This window comes from Coffea arabica, chromosome 11e, assembly GCF_036785885.1.
Source record: "Coffea arabica cultivar ET-39 chromosome 11e, Coffea Arabica ET-39 HiFi, whole genome shotgun sequence".
NCBI lineage: Eukaryota > Viridiplantae > Streptophyta > Magnoliopsida > Gentianales > Rubiaceae > Coffea > Coffea arabica.
The window spans coordinates 55,019,436-55,037,299 of record NC_092331.1 but is presented as its reverse complement, the minus strand read 5'-3'; the positions used below and the strand labels follow the sequence as shown (position 1 = coordinate 55,037,299).

The 17,864-nt window shown below is 34.2% G+C and overlaps 1 protein-coding gene across 2 annotated transcripts; it reads right to left on the bottom strand.

Annotated features, from left to right (window-relative positions):
* Positions 1 to 5,974: 5,974 nt before the first annotated feature.
* Positions 5,975 to 8,522, bottom strand: LOC113718814 (protein PLANT CADMIUM RESISTANCE 2-like). 2 transcript variants are annotated; one of them, XM_072071621.1, is made up of 4 exons: positions 8,234 to 8,522; positions 8,044 to 8,115; positions 7,698 to 7,922; positions 5,975 to 6,583 (listed from the first exon to the last, which is right to left on the bottom strand). In XM_072071621.1, the coding sequence occupies exons 1-4, from the start codon at positions 8,301 to 8,303 to the stop codon at positions 6,492 to 6,494; spliced, it is 459 nt and encodes a 152-aa protein (XP_071927722.1). In that variant the 5' UTR covers positions 8,304 to 8,522; the 3' UTR covers positions 5,975 to 6,491. The 2 variants fall into 2 exon arrangements, with proteins under 2 accessions (XP_071927722.1, XP_071927723.1); XM_072071622.1 differs by lacking the exon at positions 5,975 to 6,583 and adding an exon at positions 6,674 to 7,053 and having other exon boundaries at positions 8,234 to 8,508.
* Between the last annotated feature and the right edge of the window lie 9,342 nt (positions 8,523 to 17,864).

Genomic DNA, 17,864 nt, shown 5'->3' with positions numbered 1-17,864 from the left:
GTGTGGTTGAATTTTGCTAACATGCATGTCATATTGTTACTGATACGAATCTTAGGAGCTGCCCAAAAGCTATTACGTGGTCCATTGACGGGTCATTGGGGTCCAATGAAGAGAGCCAAAGCCAAGCATTCAAAATTCAAGGATTTCGTGTGCAATGCGTCGAACTGATTTAGTTGTTTTAGCAGTTTCCGTTATTTCCAATTATTTCCTATTTTTATTGCTTCCAATTGGATCTTGTAAGCCTACTAAGGCATATCTAGTATGTTAAGGAATTAGTTATGTTTTGGTTAAGTCTTTCAATTCAATTAGGAAACTTACCTCTTTCGCGTAGTTTTAGGTTAAGTTGTTTTGTAAGCCTATAAAAGGCTGCTCAATTCCATAGAGAAGGGACCTTGTTTTGGGGACAATTTCAGAAATTAAGAGAGTTTCTCTAACTTCTTGTAAGCACCCTTGAGCATCTTTAGAGGATCTAAAGTGTTCATCGACTTTATCAATCAAGGAACACGCTTGATTGTGGTGTCTTCTATCATTCGAAACTATCTCGCGCTGCCCTTGATAGTTTAGGACTCCGTTTACCACAAACTCGTTACCTTGGTCTTGGGCTTGTGGTTCGAATTCTGGCATCCTCGGATCCGGGTTCGTATCAGTTGGCATCAGAGCATAGGTTAAGGTATCAAATTATATCCCTTTTATTTTGTTGTTGTCGTATTTGTTTAGAGTTATTATTAGGGTTTTCTTCTTAAATTCTTTTGTGTTGTCGGTCTGCCGCAGTTTTGTGTTGCTAATTGTCAGTTAATCGTGTCTTTGTGTTTGGGTTTGTGGAAAAAAAAAAAAAACTCGGAATCACTGTTCACGACACTGTAGCGCCGTCACTGTTCACGGGGAACTGTAGCACGGTATTGTAGTAGCTACTGTTCATCATTTCTTTTAATTAAAAAAAAAAATTAGGTCATTCCAGTTATCGAGGGTTTTCCTGAGTCGCCTAGCGCCTAACCACGTTTTTGGAAACCCGAATTTTGGAGACTTCTAAATTTTAGCCTTGACTTAAGATTGGGTAGAATTCCTTTTCTTGAGTTTCCAAATCTATAGTCACTTCGTAAGTTCTCAGATTTGTTATGCACTTTTGTCAAAAAAAAATTTTGTGAATTTTTGAGTCCTTGAAATCACCCAAAAAAAAAAAAAAAAAAGGGAGCCTAGCTGCACTTGCGTGAATTATTGGTAGTTGATTGTTCATCTAAGGTCACTCTAAATTTCCTCAAGGTGGGTGATCAAGAATTTTGAGAAAATTGGTGAGAATTACTGGCGCGTGCCAATTTGAGTGACATACACGAGTGTGAGAGAAAATTGTGAGGGAGTGAAGTGAGGTTCTTTGTTTGTCATTGATCTCCCGCAGGTTTAAAACATGTCAAACGAAGGTGAATCCCAACCTTTTGATTTAAGACTTCAAATGGAGGATATGATGGAAGAATTCAGGTGCATGCTTAGAAGTTCCATTGAACCATTGCACGAACGGATGGAACAATTGGAGTCATCCAAAAATCGAGCTAGTTTGAGCAGAGGAAGGTCGAGGCGAGTTGAGTCGGATGCGTCTAACAGTGAGGATGGCGAGTTTGATCTACAACCAAGGGTTGCCCGAGGAAGGAGAAACGGCGGGAATGAATCCATCAAGGGAGTTAAGCTCAATATCCCATTATTCCAGGGTAAGTCCGATCCTGAGACATACCTCGAATGGGAGCGCAAAATTGAGCTTGTCTTCGAGTGCAATAACTATTCAGAGGAGCAAAAGGTGAAGTTTGCCGCCGTCGAATTCACAGATTATGCATCCGCATGGTGGGATCAACTTCGAACTTGTAGGAGGAAAAATGGTGAGCGAGCAGTAGAAACTTGGGGAGAACTTAAAGGAATCATGAGGAGACGATTTGTCCCAAGCTACTATCATAGGGAGTTACACCAACGGCTACAAACTCTCACTCAGGGCGACAAGAGTGTGAAGGACTACTTCAAAGACATGGAGATGCTCATGATGAGAGCCGATGTGAATGAGGATGCTGAAGCCACTATGGCACGACTCTTCAATGGCCTAAAATCCGATATTGCTGAGATAGTTGAACTCCAACATTACATGGATATGAGTGAAATGTTAGATAAGGCTGTGAAAGTTGAAAGGCGAATCAAGAGGAGGGGTACTGCTAGATCTTCGTCCCATGTAACTCCTTTAAGTTGGAGCACCAATCCCGGACCTAAAGAGGAGAAGCCTGCAAACTCAACTCCTCTACTCCAGCCTAAAGGGGACCAAGTTGGATCGGGTACAAGTAAAGAAGCGCCAACCCCATTTAATGGTGCTTCTAACTCGCGCAATCGGGATCGAAAATGCTTCAAGTTCCAGGGGTATGGTCATATACAATTCCAATGCCCTAATCAACGCATTATGGTTATAAGGGACAATGGTGAAGTGGCCACAGATGACGAGTCTGATTATGCAGGGATGCCGCGTTTGACGGGTGATGGGGACTCGGAGGAAGAGATTGCACCACTACCTGGGAATGTAGGATGTTTGGTCGCTCGCAGGGCGTTAACCATGCTTGCTAAGGAGGATGAGGGGTCTCAACGGGAGAACATCTTTTACACCCATTGCAAAGTTAAGGATAGGATTTGCAGCTTAATTATAGATGGGGGAAGTTGCACCAATGTTGCAAGTTTACTCATGGTAGAAAATTTGGCTCTCCCAACCAAGAAACATCCACTACCTTATCGACTGCAATGGTTGACAGTTGATGGGGATGTGCGAGTGTATAGACAAGTGTCGGTGCCTATTTGCATAGGGAAGTATGAGGATGAGGTGATCTGTGACGTCGTTCCCATGCAAGCCACTCACATTATTTTGGGACGACCATGGCAATACGATAAGGATGTATCCTTTTAAGGTCGAACTAATAAGTATTCTTTTGCTCATGATGGTAGGAAGATTACTTTAGCCCCTTTATCCCCCAGCCCAGTTTATGAAGATCTAGAGAAGTTGAGGACAGAGAGTGAGCATGAAGATGCAAGGAAAAAGGAAAATCGAGTTGCTAGCCATGAGAGAAAGCAAAATCTCTTGATGCGCTTTACACCTGAGGGCGTTGCTTCGCGCCCCTCACCTCTAACATTTGCTTTGTTTAGTGTCCACTCTTTTGTGCAGGTTGAGCAAGGGGCAAAAGTCTTGGTCCTGCAATATTCTATGCCTCCTTCCATTGGAGCTAATAACCGAAGTACTGTTAGCCCGCGCCGCCAATTCTTGCGTTCCCACGATTTGAGGACAAATCTTTTTAAGAGGAGGGGAATGATACGAATCTTAGGAGCTGCCCAAAAGCTATTACGTGGTCCATTGACGGGTCGTTGGGGTCCAAAGAAGAGAGCCAAAGCCAAGCATTTAAAGTTCAAGGATTTCGTGTGCAACGTATCGGACTGATTTAGTTGTTTTAGCAGTTTCCGTTATTTCCAATTATTTCCTATTTTTATTGCTTCCAATTGGGTCTTGTAAGCCTACTAAGGCATATCTAGTATGTTAAGGAATTAGTTATGTTTTGGTTAAGTCTTTCAATTCAATTAGGAAACTTATCTCTTTCGCGTAGTTTTAGGTTAAGTTGTTTTGTAAGCCTATAAAAGGCTGCTCAATTCCATAGAGAAGGGACCTTTTTTTGGGGACAATTTCAGAAATTAAGAGAGTTTCTCTAGCTTCTTGTAAGCACCCTTGAGCACCTTTAGAGGATCTAAAGTGTTCGTCGACTTTATCAATCAAGGAACACGCTTGATTATGGTGTCTTCTATCGTTCGAAACTATCTCGCGCTACCCTTGATAGTCTAGGACTCCGCTTACCACAAACTCGTTACCTTGGTCTTGGGCTTGTGGTTCGAATTCTGGCATCCTCGGATCCAGGTTCGTATCAGTTACTCCGATCTTCTTTTGCTTATTGGTTTCAGCTCAACTAAAAGAAGAGAAGTTGAAAGTTGACGCCACTACTTCAATTACTTTCTTTCTTTCATGTGACTTTACCTTTCCAGACCCTATGAACTATGTGTTGGGTTTTTGGGAAATAAGGCAGCCGAAAATTTCATAAATTTTCCCAAAAACCACTCATGATCATCCTAGTTTTTGTGTATGGTTCAAGAAGAAGGGAAAAAACAGATTACCTTAATCCGTATGACATTTTTCTGATGTATTGGAGAAGACGAATGACCCCTTGAGCAGTTACGATGTCCTGCCTCTACCGAAATTCACGCGAGAGTGATATCTGGATCGTTTCTATAATTTGTGTGTGAAAGTGATGAAAGTTGCCAGCCTTTTTTTCACTTTTCTTTGTCTGTTTTTCTCTCTATATATGTCTCACATATTTTTCCATTCTACGCTCTCTATTTGGTAACGAAAACTTGATACCCCATTGGAGTCAGAGGTTTTTTTTCATACTAATAGAGGTAAGATAGAGAGAAAAAAAAAAGAAGAGATAGGATCTAATTGTTTTATTCAAGATCAAAACGAAAGATATCCAATAACAAACTCCATCTCTCAGCTATCTGATACATAGGAGATACCTTTTTTCTCCTATCTGCTCAGATAGTTCTGGAATTTATTTTCTTTGTAATTAAATCCCGAAAGTATCTTCTACTTTATTTCCAAGTCTTCACTCGGACACATAATTTAATCCAGAATTAAATCTCCAATGTGTGTGATCCAATAGGCTCCAAATGCATTGGCAATAATTATGACTTATAATTCCCAAAAAGAATTAGATAAAATAAATAATTTTATTTTATCATTAATTACAATAATTAATTAATTTATAATTATAAATCATCAGCGGTGTTTAGCAACATATCATGACCACCCAAGTACTCGGAATTAGTCAAGGAAATCTTGACCTAACCTTTCCATGAAAAGTTATCATGTAATTATTGTCCTTTCACCACCGATATCCAATTAGTCAGGGAATAAGGAATGAATGCCAATTTCCTATTGACTAATTAAATTTGCTAGTTCTCAGAATTAACTCTAGGTTAGGTTAACTTAAAAATACTCTTCAATATAATTAACCTAACACAGTCGACTTTTTAGGGTTAATTTCCCATTGGTGGCTATGCAGATATCAACTCCTACTATCGGAGTAGTGAATCCTATCTTAATCACTCATTATCTTTCCGTGCTTCACGCTGCACCCAATCTCTATTCTCTAAGTCACTCTCAGTGAGTAACAAGCAATAGAGTCAAAATATAGTGATTCACACTCAAGATACTATGGTGATCTCAAGTCGTGGGATCATTTACATAACTTTCCACAAGAGATACAACCATTGGCACTAGATAGATATCCCAATGGGATCTCTAAGCGGATCATTCTAATGTATTTGTACTTTATAAATCATCTACACATTAGCCTAGGTCTCTATATACCATGATTAATGAGAACAACCACTACTTACATTAAGTAGAGGTTAATTGTGTACTAGTCTTTCCGTACTAATGATGTTCTCTCTCATTAGTACTATGACAATTAAAATTTAAGAATATTACTATAAATGTGATTGATATCTCATAGTCATCAATTCTTGTGACTACCATCGCATTAGTAAGTATTTTAAGGATTTTATCGATTATATCTAGCATGTAACAGATATAGAAAAAGTTATTAAAATACAAAACATAATAAGAAATGTATTAAATAAAATCATTGTTTTAGGGCATACATTCCAACACGATGTTTGTATCATCGAGTCATTACTGGCTGTTCAAACTCATTGGAAAGTGATCAAGATATTCCATTTCATGGTCTTACCCTCTTTTCTTATCGGTAAATGATACTAGCACTTCTCAAAAAATCTCAAATAGTCCTTTTTTATTTTGCATTAGGTGAAGTTTAAGCAGTACTTGAGAAGCGCCAATATCATTTTCCTTCCTTATCAAATTTGAGATAAAAGGATATTTTATATCTGTAATCAGTAATTTGCTAACAACAACAGGGAGTTAGTAGTAGTGCCATTTTTGCTCCAGATAGCCTACTGAGCTCTCAAACTTAACTTTTTCCGGTCACTTTACGTGCATCTAAATATGCTTTCCTTTGATAATTGATACCATAATTTGCCTAACATTTGCTCGTGCAATTGTTCCTTTCAGGATAAGAAGAAAAGTAGTTCCAGAGGCCGTTCATATATGGATGATGGATTTTGGCCTCACTGAACATATTTGCAGTTTGCATAACAATCTGAAGCCGGCCTGTGTAGTATTAGTTGGAACCTCGTTTCATGCTTGACGCTCCCATGGATGAAAAATGGAGTCAATTCTTTCACAATGCAAACTACATTTAACTTTGGTTAATTTAGATTTAAATTTACTTTTCTTTTGTGTTAGTTCACAATTGAATAATTCCTACTTGAAATGTACATAAAAGTTTGTATCCTGATATAATAAATCTAGTCTAATCTAATCTAATCTAATACTATGTAAAAGTATGATGGGAATTTTACCTAGCAAACTTTATCAATAAATTCGAGGTTTTGGTGATGGTGTTTTGGAACAAGGTATATCCAAGGCCGAAAATGCTTGATGTTTGATCTACACTTGGAGATTGAGTCTGCATCAGATTTGTTTCGAATCCGGGTATAAAAGAAACATCACACAACGTTAAATAGTACACTTGTGGCAGATTGGGGATTATTGTACGATTTATTATTATCACAAAACAAATTATTTAACCTACATACATCATACACTCCAAAAAAAAAAGAAAAAAAAAGAACTGAATATACATCACATCAGATGAATGATATGGCAGAAGACGAGCACACTTGATAAAGTTGTACTAATCTCATTTTGCACCTTGTTGATAAAGAGTTTTATTAGGTACTAGATTATTGCAAATAGATAATTAAATGGAAAAATTAACAGGATAAGGTTTTCGAATTGAAGGTGCAAAATGAGTTCAGGCCATAATTCAGAAGATCTTTTGAGCTAACGTGTCATCGTTTCTCCAACTGGAGCCATAGTTACCCCAGAAATCTTTTTGCCAGCATTTCCTTCCCAACCTGGAAACCAAAGTACCTCAATCCAAGACTTAATTCTGACTTTTAATGAGAAAGGATGAGGTTATATATTGAGAACATCAAAATATCAGAAAATTTTTTTTCCTAATATGAATGAATACTCACAAGATGAGCATACAAAAAAACGGGATGGATTCGCCTCACCTTTTACTAAAAATGTAATATCAGACCTACTTGTCCGATAAAATTGAGAATTTGAGGTCAATAGGGATTCAAAATCACCCAAGTTAATTGTAGAACAATTTTAACACTTTGATAATCTTGCTGTTTAGCGATGCACTCTTTTTTTTAAGGAAAATAAGAATGTTATAGAACCTGTGACTCTGAAATTACACATCACTGTTAGTCACTGAAATTCCTAAACATATCATTATGCTATCTCTTAATTCCTATACTTTATTTAGGTCTTTAACATCCTGCATCTTAGACACTTTCAGGGGTATTTATCATCCCAAGAGATATAAGTGATCATTGAGTGAATATATGCATGTAACTCGCCTGTGATGCTACTGGAATCTATTCTTTTACAGAGACTCGCATCTGCAAGTTTCTAAAACACCATCCAAAATTGTTCAAGAATTTAAAATATAAAAAGGAGGAGGACATGGGTAGCAAAATGTTCATACCAGCAGAAACATCATATCCTTGGAACTGAAGTTCACGGTACTCTTGGCACAAGGCGCAACGCTCGCAACAGAAATGAAGGATACAATCATGGCATGAGCCTCCCATAATACCGTATTGTTGCCTTATCTTGGTGCGATAGCCCATGCTAACAATCCATGACAAGGACCCATGATTCAACAGGAGTAGACCTAGCAGACAGAAAATGCACCCCATCTTGCAGCAAGCTATATATCAAAAAATTAAAAAAAAAGAAGAAAATTAATGATCAATGCATTTCATATCTGATGATAGCTAGCAAGATTAATGATGAACAACTATAAGAAAAGTTCTTGTTTTGTACTTAACAGGATTGGCCTCTATCCACGATCTCAGCAATCCTCCCAAAGGCAACACAAGGGCACCAGCAGGCAAGGCAACCTGTCAAGCCAAAATGTTTATGAACATGAAGCATGGGTTGCATTATAATAGAACAATTAAGACCCTCAGAAACCTTATAGAATGGTATCTATTGGGCATTTGAATTCTTGGAACTTACAGGAACGGCAATCCTGGGTGCAATCACAGAGGCCGGTAGACCAATCGTTGTTCCTATTTCCAGAAGCCATGCTTGGAAAAACTAGTAGGGGTGTGGTAGTAATAGGAAACCAAAATTGATTAGCCAGCAGCTAGAATCTGTATTGAAACACAAGAGGAACCTCGAATGCACTTAATTTTGCAGGGAATGCTTCCTTTCATAGGCGTTATATATAGAGTCAGTCTAGAGAAAGCATAAAGCTAGTGGTACTATGATGCAGAAAGCAAATTTGACAAAAGAAAATGCTGTTCTATAAAACAAAAGACCCTACGCGATAGAAGAAAAAAGGAAAAAACGGCTTATCTTCTATTTTTTAGCTATTTTCTACGTCTGTTGTCTTTTTTCTTTTATTTTTGGGTGGCTGAACTGACAAACTAATCCTCGTTTTTAAAAGCACGGTCTTCCATCTTCATTATACGATTTTTTATCCGTTGACTGGACCACAAAACCATTCACAAAAAGGACTCGTTTTGAAAAACTCATCAATGTCCTTGCGAAGATACTAAGGTATGCCCATGAACGTCTACAGCGTGTTCAACATAGGCCGTTACAGTCACCATCACTACCCAGCAGATTTCCCATGGTGGCAACTGGCAACTGGGGGTGTTCACACTTTGCAAAAAACTCAATTACCGGCTGATCCGTAAAACAAAATTCGGGAAAAACGATTAAGATCTAATCTTAAAATTTGGTAAAATAAATTGAAAATAGATGTTGAAATTCGATTCTCGAATTCTCGAGGCTGATGAATTAGCGAATTTCATATTTTAATTAAATATTTTATGTCTATTAAAATATCATATTACATATTAATGTATTAGTCAAATAGTGTTATAAGTTATAATTTATGATTATAAAAAAAATGTGATCTTAAAAGCATATTAATTAATTTATTATTAATTTTTTATTATTAATTATGCTTTAAATATACTTAACTAATCTATATTAGAAAACCAATCTACAACTTTGGATATTGTAACGAAATATCGATTGTTTAGTCCAAAGCCAATTACCAAATAAAAGTTTGAACGGTAATTAGATGTTAACCTTATTAAAAATAAAAATAAATAAATTTTTTCTACCGAATTACCGATGACCGGCGATCAACACTCCTAATGGCAACATACATTATGGCAAAATGACCCCTTCTACCAGGACCCTTCTATGGTGGAAAATAATGGACAGAGCCGATGGAAACTTTACAGCAAAGGGATGTGATGTAGATGATAATAGAGGGACAATTTCAAGTGCATTGAAAGGCACATGCATTAGGGATGCAGGCAATACATCGAGACAATTGTCTTTCCATTTATTTATATTCAAATTTCTCTATAATGTTTTAAGAATCATCTGATTATGTTTTTTTTTCTCATTTTGATCATGAGTAGATCAACACATTAAAAATCGATATTTTTTTTTAAAAAAGAATACTTGGGCATTCAATTTGCTTGAATATATAAATGGTGAAAAATTCATCACATAACAAAGTTTTGCAATGATTAATCAACGAATAAAATTGGGTCAATTTAATATGAGTTTCTACATTAACTAACATAAGTGATTGAAGTATAAATTTGAACGTTGTGGATTTAAGTTCATTTTCTGTGATGCAATGGAATGGAGAGAAAATATATTTAATTCAATGGAGAGGAGCTTAGTTCATTAGGAAGAAAAAATTATGGTTTGAAAGCAAGCTACATGCATAAGTGGGGCTTGTTTGACAAACAAGTTTTTGTCCAAATTTGCCTGCTACAAATTTTTTAACAATTTTGCATATAGTAATCTCAAAAAATTTCTTAAAAATTTTAAACTATAAACTTTAAAATATCCAAAAATTTACACAATTCAAAAATTTTTCCTACAACTTCCACAGTAAGTTACGGTAAAGTTTTAGACAAATATCCAAAAAGCTTATTTGACAAAGAAGGCTGTGGATTTGAAAAGGACATTTTAAAAATAAGGCATATATGTAAGGTAAGGGAATGTATACTTACCACTCTCCTATTTGCACATTCCTTCTTCATCCACCCCACCAACTTATACGTATTTTTCTTTTCAGTGTGAAAAGGATCAAATCTAATATCTAAAATTCCTGTTGTTTTTTCTGGACATACAAATATGTGGAAATGTTGTTCATCATGGCAAAATGACCCTTCTGGCAGGATCCTTCCATGGTGGAGAATAATGGAGAGGCCCGACGGAAACTTTACAGCAAGGGATGTGATGGAGACGAAGAGAAAGTGTAATAAAGGGACAATTTTAAATGTGCGGATTCTGTAACGAATCTTTTGTCTCACACTTTGTGCCACTCTCTGTCCCATTTTTTATTGTATTGTTATTTCTTCTACATAAACATCATATTTTAGTTCTTTTTTGTTTCCTTAAAATTCAATAACTATTAATTGAATAAAAAATAAATACAACAGGTTCTAAAAAGCAATATATAATAGAAAATTAAAAAATACAGCAGAAAATTCATAAAAATCTCATTTTTTAGGCATTTTGATTTTTTGAGTTTGTTAAATTTTGTGTATTACTCAATTAATAGTTATTGGATTTGAAGGAAATAAAAAAGAAATAAAACATGAAGTTTATGTAGGAGAAATAGCAATATAATAAAAAATGGGACAGAAAATGGCATAGGATGTGAGACAGAAGATCCGTTGCGGATTGAAAGGCACATGCAATTGTGGCATAAACAAGGCATCGATCGAGACAAAGTGGATGGAATCCACTAGTTACACTAGGTTTCTTTCCAATTGTCTTTCCATTTATTTATGTTCAAATTACTAGTAGATCATTTTAGGAATCATTTGATTGTGTTATTTTTTCTCATTTTGATCATGGGTAGATCAACATATTAAAAATAGATTTGTTTTTTAAGAATACTTGAGCATTCAATTTGCTTGAAATATTTTCAATGGTGAAACAATGGTGAAAAATTCATCGCATAACAAAGTTTTGTAATGATTAATCAACGAATAGAATTGAGTCAATTTAGTATGAGTTTCTACATTAATTAACATAAGTGATTGAAGTATAATTTGAACGTGGTCAATTTCAAATTCATTTGTTGTGATGTAATGGAGTGGAGAGAACTTATATCTAATTCAATGGAGAGGAGCTTAGCCCATTAATAAGAAAAAGCTACCTGCAAGAGTGGATTTGATAAGGGAATGTGTACTTACCACTCTTATATTTGCACAATCCTTCCTATTCTACCAACCAATTTATACATATTTTGCATTTTTAGTGTGAAAAAGATCAACATCAATATTTATGAAAATTCCTTTTGTTTTTCTAGCCAAAACAAAAAGCTAGAAAGAAACGTAACTTAAAAACAAAAGTAAAGATTCTCTGTTGATTGTTATGTTTTAACTAATTGGAGTGCCCTTGTTGACGGGTCTAAATGAGAAAACGGTGACGATGGCATTACCTCGCCGCCGTAAAAAAATGACTAACTTTGTGGTTAAACGAATAAGATAAGTTTGCTTAAAAAAATCCAGGCGGTGCACTGTGCACCCGCATTTGTTCGATAGTGGTTTAGTCTCCTCCGAATTATCCTTGAGGCTCTTTAGATCCGCCCCTCCCCATAGTGTAGGATAGATTAGGTTATACAATAGTTATCATTTCTGAAAAAAAGAAAAAAAAGAAGAAGATAAGTTTTTTTACTTTTTTTTTGTGGGAATTGCAGCTTTAGTCCCCTTGCTTTTACTTTGTTTTTTGCTTAGACCAATGCCGTAACTTGAGCAGTTTTTCTAATTAGACCTCAATACTATGTTGGTAGTAAGATCCATAGGATTAGAAAAGTAAGAAGTTAGTCTAATTAAATTTTATATTTTTCATATTAGGTATTGATTAGTTTTAATTCCCATTCTTTTAGGACTTGTACGAGCCCAATGTAATTTTTATTTACCACATTACTTGCACATGAAAGTGCACTTTCTAATATGCAAATCTTGATTTCTTTTCATCATTTTAATTCGTGAATGCCAAGCATAATATATACGAATACATTTCCATAGCAAATTAAAAGAAATTTTTATTCTAAGGGTCATATATACAATCACGTTTATGTGGCAAATTGATTCGCCTAACCGCATTAAATCTTAGCTTTTGTCATGAATTGAGATCTTACAATGATTCAAATCTAATCCATACTTAAGAACACAATGAATGATCAACTTACACTAGTTAAATATGATATACTTAAATATATTTTAGGTGTCATATTTTGGAAATATAAGATTAAGGGATAATTCAGAAACCTCCCTGAAGTTTCTGACAATTTTACTGAGCTCTTTTGAGGTTTGAAAAATTATACCTACCTCCCTTGATTTAATAGTTTTAGTAACAAAATCTTAAATAATATTGACTTGATCAAATTTTTAAATGAATACCTAAAAATGCCCTTATATAATGAGTTTTATTTACTTTCCTACACACTTATAAGATTATCTAGTATAATTATAAGAAAAGGCGCCGAATTTTTTATATCCATACCTACTATTTAATAAACAACTATAATAATAATTTTATCACTATGATAGAATATTTTAATAATTTTTTTATTTTGGATTTAAATTTATAAGATAAAAAAGAAAATATTGAAATAATTCATTTAGAGTTTATGAATTTTTCGAGTAGTGGGATTATCATAATTTAATAGTGGTTTTGGGCCATTTCCTTTTGATTTATTGTTAATTTTAATACCAAAAAATAAAAAATAAAGATTAGCAAAAACTTTGGATTGCATATAAAGCTAATTCATAAAAAAATCACTAGTTTGACATTTGGTTACAATAGCAACTAGAGGTAATAGTGGTAGTTCTACAGTTTTATTGGCAAAAGATTAAAAAAGGAATAAGAAGGAAAAAGAATTAAAAAATAATTTTAAAAGTCATTCTAAGTATAAACATACCAAACAAGAGAATTTCATTAAAATATTTAAGGGTAGTATTGTCATTTTAAATGACAAGGGAGGTATGTGTAATTTTTAAAATCTCGAGGGAGCTAAGTGAAATTGTTAAATACCTCAAGGGAGGTTTCTAAAATTATTCCTAAGATTAATTAGAGAAAGTAAATAAATACATGAGAAGGTAAATAAGATTAAATAGGCAATGTATATAAATGTAATGGAAGATTATAATTGTTAGTATGTATATTTACATGGTAGGTTAGGTAATTTTCAGTTGTGCTGATGAGTGCCTACTGAGCGGCCATTAGAAAATTTTATTTTATTTTATGAAGCATCAAAACTGAAGAAGTTTGGTTCAAATTATTGTTAAATATGTAATTTGGATAGCAAACGAATTTTACAATTACTTATATTTTGTTGTTAATTAGTACATTATACTTCAAATTGATGTTGTACTAGTTTTTGGGCTCACAGCATACATGAGCTCGCCAAGACGAGTGCCCAGATTCTATAGCTACGTTGATATTAAGTCTCCACCAATAGTTTGGTTACAATGTGGTCTTGATCCCGAAGACTTGGAAAGCTATAACAATAGCATGAAGCAATGAAGTTTTGAAAAGGAAGCACGAAGAATGCGGTTGAGACAGCAAGATTTTTTTTTTTTAATTGAAACAGAAAGAGATTATTGGCAAAAAAAATATTTTATGGACAATTTGTTAGAGTCAAAGGTGAAGTTATGGAAAAAATAATCAAATCTATATTTGCAATTGAGGCTTTGCTACAAATTTTTCATTACTAGATAGATGGTCCATTTTATAACACTCAAGCTGTCTTCCCAATCCAATTTTTTACCAATTTACATTCGAAACCGCAAATATAATCATTTATTGAAAAATAAAAAAATTAAAACCAAATATATGCTAAAAACTTATCGGACTTCACAATATACATTTGTTCATAATTTCTTGGTAAAAATAAATTCAAAATGAGATATGAACTAATTTATACTACTTAAATTGCATTTCAATTATTGATTGGACTTTGAAAATTACTTTCAAATTTTCATTTAGAGTGCAGAATACTGCTTTAGAGTGTGTATCTCAACAAAAGCTTGACCAAATTTTCCGTTTTCCCACAAATGCATGCGTACAGGATAAGTCTATGGTGGGAACTTTACGGAAGTTCCTACTATAGGAAGTGAGTGCGTGTTTGGACAAGAAATTGACACGGAATGTGATGTCAAATCTCTGCTAGTTTGTGGTTAAGTCCCAAATGCTTTGCTATACAAGCCAAATTTCTTTTCAAAGCCAGCACAGAAATGGAACAGTTCTCTACTGTTTTTCTATTTTAAAGATTTTCTAACCAAATAAAACATTATGCCTCAATATATGTATATGCATTTTTTACATTGTTAGCTACATAATTATGCCTCAATATATGACATGCTACACATGTAAACCCTATGTTATTGCAAATATTTAATATTCTTAATTTCTATTTTCTTTTATTTCCTTTCCATCTTTTCATTTTTCCTTTTTCCTTTTTCTTCATCACTTGCGTTTCGTGTAAATATATTTTTTATTTGCACTTAAACCCTATTTGCAGTTGTTGTGGCTTATACAGAAATACTTCTGACACAAGTGCTTTTAACAAAAGTATTTTTAAATTATTAAAAACTGAGATCCTTAAGTTAGGAAAATTTAGTTTCCAAACACGGTAGGAGTACTTTTAGTGTTCAAAAGGGTTTTTTTTTGGGAAAATGTAACTAGACCTCAAAAGGGGCCTTAAGCACTTATTAAATACTTAAATGCCATTACTAAAAGCTTTATTAAATGAAGTAATTGTCAATAAGTTACCATAATCCCCTTATTTTATATTACAAACTAGCACCCCATGTGTATTTATTTGATTATCGGTCAACCCCATAACCATTTCCTAATTCATTTGTGCTTTTCTTCTTTTTACTTTTTCATGCATAGTATCTAACCATGCCCGTGGGTCTTGCCTGTGCAATTTGGAATGCAGGTGCCCTGAATTGACAAGCTCCAACGTGCCAGGGTCTCCTTCCACTTCCTATGGTGCGCACAGTCCAGAGTTCCCACAATAGACGAATCCTTATTACCGCGTGAGTAAGCATTCTTTGGAGCTAGGTTTAGCTGTGAAGCTATGATGTTTTAGATATCATTCTTCCAAATGCAGCTAATTACATAAATGATCAGATCACAGCAGCTTCTGCACTTATTTATTCATCTGTCCCGGGAATTGTATCAAATTTCTGCAGTGGTCTTTGATCCTCTTTATGGGTGCTCAAAAAGTTTCAGTACAGACCTGGAATATAGGTCTGGTAAAACCTAGGTTTGATGTGTCAATTCCCCTTATATATAGACTAAACAAGCACAGCTAGCTAAACAATGACTCTCTAATCTAGACTCCAAAAGGACAGCCTATATAAGATTGTCTCTTATGTTTCTTTTTTCGGTGCAAAATGTTGTCCTATTTAATATATCTTCAAACATTATGCTACCGATTAAAATTTTTGTTTGACATAAAAATTAACCAATGACAAAAAAGTCAAACAAGAAAAACCAGTCAGCATATATAAATGTAGATAATGAAATGACGATCTGGATACTAACATAAATTTTCGGTACAAATTTGAAGAAGTGAGAAAATTTGTTGTGTTACTGTTTATATTTGTTAGTATTTTAATATTTACACTTATTCTATTAGTGTATATATTATATGTTACAATTGCCACTGACAGTCGTAGAAGCCAATAGTATGCAATGAATAAAGTACCTTGCAAGAACTCAAGAAACCAATAGTATGCAATGAGTAGTGAGTTTGTTTGGATAGGAGTTTATTTGGATGATTTATTTCAGATAATTATTATAACACTTTTTGTGATGTGATGTATCTGAAATAAAAATGTGATTGAAAAAATAAAAAAATGATTAAAATTTATGAAGCAAATTATTTTTTTCAAATGATCTCAAATGATCTCAAAATGTATCTGAGTGTGTTTGGATTGCATAGTTTTGAAATAAAATAATTTATTTCACAAATTTCAATCACTTTTTTTTATCTTACATACATCATATTACAAAAAGTGCTACAGTAATTATTTTAAATAAATCAAAAGTCATCTAAGGCATAAAATTTCTTCAGGGTTGGGCTTTTATTAGTAGGAATGAAAAACTAAATAGAGAGACAAGCAATTGCTTGTGCTAGTCAAAGTCTTCATTTTGTATTCTATGAACTGAAACTTTGCTATTTATAAAATGGTCATGAATTAGCTCTTGTTCCTTAAATTAAACTAATTTAGTTTTCAAGTTTTCTCAAATGACAATTGGTATCAGATTATGATCGTGATCTCCTCAATAGTCAAATGGGTAAAAATTTCGCTGACTTTAATAATCTTTTGATACTGTTAACAAGAGAAAAATCATTGCAGTATGATGCATGAAATTGACTTTCCAACAAAAATCGACAAGAAAATTGAAAACAGGTACCAATTAGTTGAATCGAAGCAACAGAGGGTACAACATGATTTTAAGAAGGGAGACTTGAAGAAGCAAGAACCATTAATGGGGACTACAAAGTACACACTGACTCATTGGGTTGTTTGGACTTTGGAGGGTTTTGCATAAAATGTAAAGTGTATTGTCTTGTTGGGACTAGGCAAAGCAGAATAAAAGAGAGCAACCAATCCAACCAAAGGCAGCAGCCTTTTTAGTCCATGGAATTAAATATCTCTTCCCACCTTAGATTCGGTCTAAGATCATACGGTCGGTTCCTCGGCAATAGGCTCCTTTTTTTGTTGTTCAGTACATTCTTTTCTTTCTTCTCCTGTCTTCCATAGCTTTTTATCATATCTCTACATGCATTTACCAAACATTATTAATTCAATGCTCCAAAGCTGCATGGGTATTTTGTAGCAAACAACAATATTTTGGGAGATAATCAATTTAAAGAGCTCAACATCGCGGGTTTTGAACTAGTGACCATTGTTGAGATCTCGAATCTTTGATTTTCAACTAGTGACAACTATTGAGATCTCGAATATTTGAGAATTGTATTATAATGATTAAGACATAGATATACACGATTAATTCATATATAACATCTTTAAAGTGTGAGGACTTCAACCTCCATTTTAAAGTAAAAAAGAAAAAAAGGATAAAGTGTTTGAGTTTTTTTTTTTACCTTAATTATATGGATTAATCTTTTTACACTGACAGTGTATACGATATCAGCGTTGGATGAATGACAATTATGTAAAATTTAAATTTGAAATTCAATTTTTGCACACATATCATGAATCAAAAGATGATAGTATATACACTGTCAGTGTATATAAGATTTACTCTAATTATATTTGGACCATCCTAACATTTGAGATTCTCAACCATTAGGAACTAACATTCACCCTAGTCAAGGACAGAGATGTATGCACTACTTTCGTCACTGTGATTTGTAGTCCAATTAAGGACAAGGGTTGATGTATATTTGCTAGAATAAATCCATATATAAACTAAATTGAACCATGGTACCTTGATGTAGCTAAATCCTGGCCATAAAATTCTGCGAAATGGAAAAGGGCCTGATCAACTGTTAAAGGGCCCCCTTGATCTCTGAGTCTAGTGTGTAACGTGCATGTCCACAGTCAGTTGC